At 35.9% G+C, this 5,569-nt stretch overlaps 1 protein-coding gene across 1 annotated transcript; it reads right to left on the reverse strand.

The window, feature by feature from the left end:
* Positions 1-563: 563 nt before the first annotated feature.
* Positions 564-2,964, reverse strand: LOC147847437 (nascent polypeptide-associated complex subunit alpha-like protein 1). The gene is made up of 2 exons (XM_087339198.1): positions 2,845-2,964; positions 564-1,203 (listed from the first exon to the last, which is right to left on the reverse strand). The coding sequence occupies exons 1-2, from the start codon at positions 2,911-2,913 to the stop codon at positions 862-864; spliced, it is 411 nt and encodes a 136-aa protein (XP_087195324.1). The 5' UTR covers positions 2,914-2,964; the 3' UTR covers positions 564-861.
* Between the last annotated feature and the right edge of the window lie 2,605 nt (positions 2,965-5,569).

Here is a 5,569-nt window from a genome sequence, read left to right on the forward strand (position 1 = left end):
ATAAATCTTTGTACTAAATATCAAGACTTGAAATCAAGCCTTCCATTTCAGTTCTTGTAATATATTCTTTAATGTGTATTCAAGTCATTTGAAAAGTTCATGACAATTTGGTAGCATTCATCATGGTGGATATAGCTTCTACATACAAAAGAGTCTGGCTTTTGGAAAATTGATGTTCATGATGATGAAGGTTCTTAATTTTGTGAATGGTTATCACATTGGCATGCCAAACTGGTCATATGTAAAGGATTCTAAGGATTGACAGTGCACGCATTTGTATCAATGAAAGACAAGGAAAACCCTTTATCCAATGCTTCAAACTCTCGCCATACAATATAAGAGCTTACGCCTAAAAACAGAGTTTCTTTGTCATTTAAATTTTAGCATCTCTTGTAGATTGTCATGCCGCATTACTGGTGGGTGTTATTTACCCATTCCTTTGGCAGTTAGCCATTGTTAGTGACGATTTCAGTTTAAACATCAATTAAGAATACTTCCGTAAGGTCATATCCATGAAGAAACCAGAGCATAAGTAACACATTACAATACTCAATAGAATGAAGTGAAGTAAATATCATGACAATGAACATATCGAAATTAGTAGAACAAAATTCCGAGCGTTACAAATTACCAAAATCTACCAAATCAACAATCTTGTGTCTGTTTTGTATGCCTACCAAAACTCAAGAGTAAAGTAAAAGAGGGATTTTTAAGTGATCAAACCTATATATTTTCTTCCTTGTCCACTATAAAAGCACAAAATTTATATGCCATCAGAATATAAAGAATTAGCCTAAAACAAAATAAATAGTTAGCCAAAAGCATCAGCTACCAAATAAGCTAAAAAATTTAGGTTTTTCTTTAATCAGTGAGCTCCATGATGGCAGAAACTATATCTCTGTTCGCCGATCGCAAAGCTAAAACAGCTTTAGATCGTGAAACACGAGCTTGTGTCATAACAAGTTCAATATCCTTTGGTTCTATACCAGACTCATCTACCTCTTCATCTTCTTCTAGCTCCAAATCACCTGATGGTTCTATTGTTCTTGTGATTTCATGTGCAAGATCAGGTGCCTTGATTTGCTTAGCAGCTTGTGTTTGTAGCTGAAAGCTTAAATCTTCAATTTTTGCTTCCCCAAAAACTATGTGAGTGTCTGATGCCAGACTCTTGAATCCATCGGGTTTTGATAATTCAAAGAGCATCTGCAGGATCCAATAAATAACAGTGAGATATTACCTCCTTTTAATGGTAACTTCATTTATGGACATTCAATATTATTTTATTCCAAAGCTTTTGAATGAGAAGCGCACTTAGAAAATCATGATTCTAATTTCATAAATCTAACACTCATATTAAGGACAAAAATTTAAATCTTCATAAAATTTGGGAATCTAACTTTTACCAAGCATATATTGGTAGTTTTTCAAAGACACAATGCACACTTCTGAATTCAAAAATCCACACACACATTTGTCTTAACATGTCTATGTACAGATATATATTACATATACCTGTTTGTATGCATTGCTCAAATATATATTGTCATCAGGAGAGATCCGAACATACAGATGCTTTGAACAAGTGAGACTCAAGAGGATCAAGAAAAATGATGTTAAATGATTATTGAGGCATCTTTTCTCAAAAGTTTTATAATTTGCCGTAAAAATAGAACTACAAATTAAACAAACAGTCATGAAAAAGTTACTCCATTTTATTCGGGTGAAATGTAGTATCGAATTTCGATACTTCAAATTCTTTCATGGTCTAACACCATACCTGTTTAAATATCATAATGGTTTAATACCATAAAAGATGATATCATGGTCTAATACCATAACAATCAGTACAAGGCAATTACAGATTTAAAGATTCCAAGTAAACTCTGCTGTTTCTAAATTTGTGTAAATAGATTAAGAAGTCATTAGAAGTCTGTGTAATCATGCAACGGAAATGGTATAGAATGGGTTTATCAGTTTTAAGTAGCTTGATCAATTGATTAAAATTTCAAACAATTTCCTGTGAGTGACAGAGAGACTCAAGTTTCTTCAATTGAGAGCAAATTCTGTGCAAGCCACAGGTAAGGAAGCAAGATAGTGCAAGAACATGATCTAAAACCCCCACAAGTGAATATAATAATCTCATAATTGATTTCATGGGTTCAGGCATTTCCATAACAGTCTATATTAAGTCGAATTTGCCTTCTCAATTGTAGTAAAGACCAAAAATTCTCTGCTAGATACAATTCTAACTACCTTCAGCAACATGAGATGAATTAAAACTGTGTACACATGGGAAGTCCTAAATAAGGTGTCACGTTGGCTGATTTAATGCCGAAAGCAAAAACAGTTATGTTTCTTTTGACATCCAAAACACAAACACCTGTGCATAAAAAGCAAGAGGCAGATTCGGTCTTTTTCCCAGAGAAAGAGAAAAGCAAATATCTAGCAGAATCATTACAAACAAAAACGAAACAAGAAAATGCAAAAGAGGTTGTTGGCCGCGGCTAGAATCAAAGAGCAAATAGAAAAGAGCCAAAGAAAATGGTTATTTTGTTCGATTCTGAAAGAGAATATGATTCTTGTTATAAAAGAAAACTTACTTGGAGAGACAAGACAACAAAAAAAAAAAAGGGGAGCAAAGTCTCGCGGGCAATAAAAAGAAGTTCTAAATTCTTCTATCGTGGAAGTGAGGGGCAGGAACCAGGTCGAAAGGAGAGAACAAAGACGAAGGAAACATACATTGCATGCATGGAAGCTGAAGTATTGAGGAAGAAAAGGGAGCTTTCGATAAATCTATCTCAGAGAGGGAGGGGAAGAAAGGAGTTTTGGAGAGAGGGTAGGTACCATGAGCGTCTGATATCGGAGCTCTGCGGAGATATCTGCGGAGATATCTGCTGCGTTTCCGACGGTCATCTCTGCAGTCGATGATCGATCAGAGACGGAGGAAGCGGACGGCAGAAGAAGAAGACGAAGACGAAGAAGAAGAAGAAATAGACAGGCAAAAACGCAAAACGCAAAACGCAAAACGCTTTCCATTCACACACATACATATACATATATATATATATGATAATATCTATATATAGAGGTTCAACCTTGACCGTCCGATTCAACCCCTGACTTCCCATCCCCACCGCTCGCTCACCCTTCTCTCCTTCTTCCTTCCTCTCTTTCATTCAAACATACGATAGAATCAAGGGAAAAGTATCGGGATGCCCCTGGAAGTTTCAAATTTACCAAACTACCCCTATCTCCAAAAAATTACACTTTATAAAGTAATTATACACTCAAATCTACAAGCCCTATTTACCAAAAATGAAAGAAATGGACCCGAACTAGCACTATTTATCATAGGGGTAGTTTGGTAAATTTAGAACTTCCAGAGGCATTCTGGTAAATAGATGAACTTCCAGGGGTATGCTGCACTTGAATACGAGAGATATATATATAGAAGATAGCCCAATTGGAACTCTCGAACCCAACGCCTCTTAAAGATTACTCGTCTAATAACTTACCACTAGGATAAGGTAATTGCAAGAAGAAGAAGAAGAAGAAGAAGAAGAAGAAGACCCCTTCTTGATTGGCTTACCATGGTCGATCTATGAGAGTCTCATATATACATCTCTTTTAAACGTTCGCAAGAGATTGATTCCAATCTATGGAACACTGCCTAGGCCATGGTGAGGCTCAAACTTGGTTTCTCTTGGTTTAATGACTTTGACGTGACGATGTACATCACCAAGCCAACCACGAAATAGAGAGACATGAGTAATGGTTAGTCTCTCATTCTCTATTGATCATTATCAAGGGCTATCATTTTTTTTATCTTTTTAAAAATAAATAAATAAAGATTCACCTTAGTACTAATGGAAAGATGGCCAAAGTGTACAACGAATTCGTAGAGTAATTTATTATAACCCTCATACCCACATCAACCAACATGTCGAGTATCAAAAGCCCTCATGTATGGTCCTTCCAAGACAAGGAGGCTGGAAAAAGCCATCTTGGAGGAGCATATCTCCACTTTATTCTCCTCCAAAAGAAGTGAAGACCTTTGCCTTTTTCCAAATTTCTCGAAATTATTTTTGTTTACGAATCACAGCATCAGGCTCACCAGTTATTGTGTCATATTGACCTCTTATTGAGTATGTAGGAGCATTAACCATATCTCCTTGACTAACTCAACCGCATCCTGTTTGACTTTCTTACATACACATTTACATCTAGCCTTCCACAATACCCAAACTACGAAAGAAGATATCAAAGACAAGACCTTGTCCCCTTCCAAACAACGGATTGTTGTAGTATAACCTCCAATACATGTCTTTCATCAGAGTATCAAGGGCCATCATTTATGGGTTCCCATCCCACTTACCTTACATGATTTCCATATAAACCTCCTAATTGGGGAGAGGAGCGTGTTTCTCTTCATTACAACATTTCAAGTTCAAGGTCCTTCGAATTCCCATGTTTTACATGTTCTCTTCTTTATTGTAAATGCCATGAAAGCTCTCATCTCAAGGTGCTTAGAAATTGGGGTTGTTTACAAACTCTTGCCTTTCCAACCATTCACTTGAAGGTTCATGAATCCAACCCTTCTAAATCAGAAACCAAGGTTGCTAAGATGCAAAAAGAGATTATGTTCACCTTAACCAACATGGCGTAAAACCAAGTTTTAAATATCAATTTCAAACCAATGGCTAAATTATGGATCATCATGAAAGTTGTACAAAAGATAGATATAGCAGTAAGAATCGTCAAACCTGGTCCAATTTAAAAAATGTTGTACATATATGGAGAACCATTCTTTCAAAACATTGTCCCAATTTACCAAGACATCATGGTTTTTTTCCAAGCTGTCTTGATGCACATATCATAATATTTGTTGTCTTGGAAGATATCAAAGTGCTTGAATTTATCACGACAAGGATTTCTTTAATCAAATATTGCCTATTAATCACCCTTGGGTGGTTTAGAAACAAATTTTTCTTAATCTTAGTTAAAAGGGCGACAATCAAAATCCACGACCTCATTATGGCCAACAAATTTAAATCTTGTAATTTGATGTGTTGTGAGTGTACAACTTGAAGTGAACTTAGAATCAACGTAGTCAAGCTCCTCACACTATTCTTCAAGTCAATAAATTCTAGATCTTTTGAAACATGAACATTCTCCTTAGGAAGCTCCATTTTTTTATAGAACCATAAATCGTAGGATTTGAACTTTCAAATATCAATTCAAAGCATGGCTAAATTATAGATCACAGTGAAAGCAGTATAAAAGATAGATATAGTAGCAAGCATCATTAAACTTGGTCCAATTTAAACAATGTTGTACATACACAGAGAGCCACCCTTCGAAAACACATTCCAACCTCACCAAAACTTCATTGGGATTGGATATGCAGGTAACATGGGATGAACACACGTAAATCAAGATAAAGTAAGGATGGGCGTACGAGTTTGTTTGCAACCAAATATTAAAATAGTCTTGGTGAGGGAATCGCGGTCACGGACGATGTGGGAATGGCTTCAATAATCCATTAAATCTACACCGTCTGGATCATTAT

This window comes from Azolla caroliniana, unplaced genomic scaffold, assembly GCF_043228905.1.
Source record: "Azolla caroliniana isolate FFs.n. ecotype wild unplaced genomic scaffold, voAzoCaro1.0.p SCAF_1026, whole genome shotgun sequence".
Taxonomy (NCBI): Eukaryota; Viridiplantae; Streptophyta; class Polypodiopsida; order Salviniales; family Salviniaceae; genus Azolla; species Azolla caroliniana.

What these genes read in the sequence shown, in the direction of transcription:
- LOC147847437 (XM_087339198.1), bottom strand. Translation starts at nt 2,913, where the DNA reads ATGACCGTCGGAAACGCAGCAGATATCTCCGCAGATATCTCCGCAGAG. An exon ending in TCCGATATCAGACGCTCATG is followed by an intron (nt 1,204 to 2,844) that starts GTACCTACCCTC and finishes TGGATCCTGCAG; the next exon opens with ATGCTCTTTGAATTATCAAA.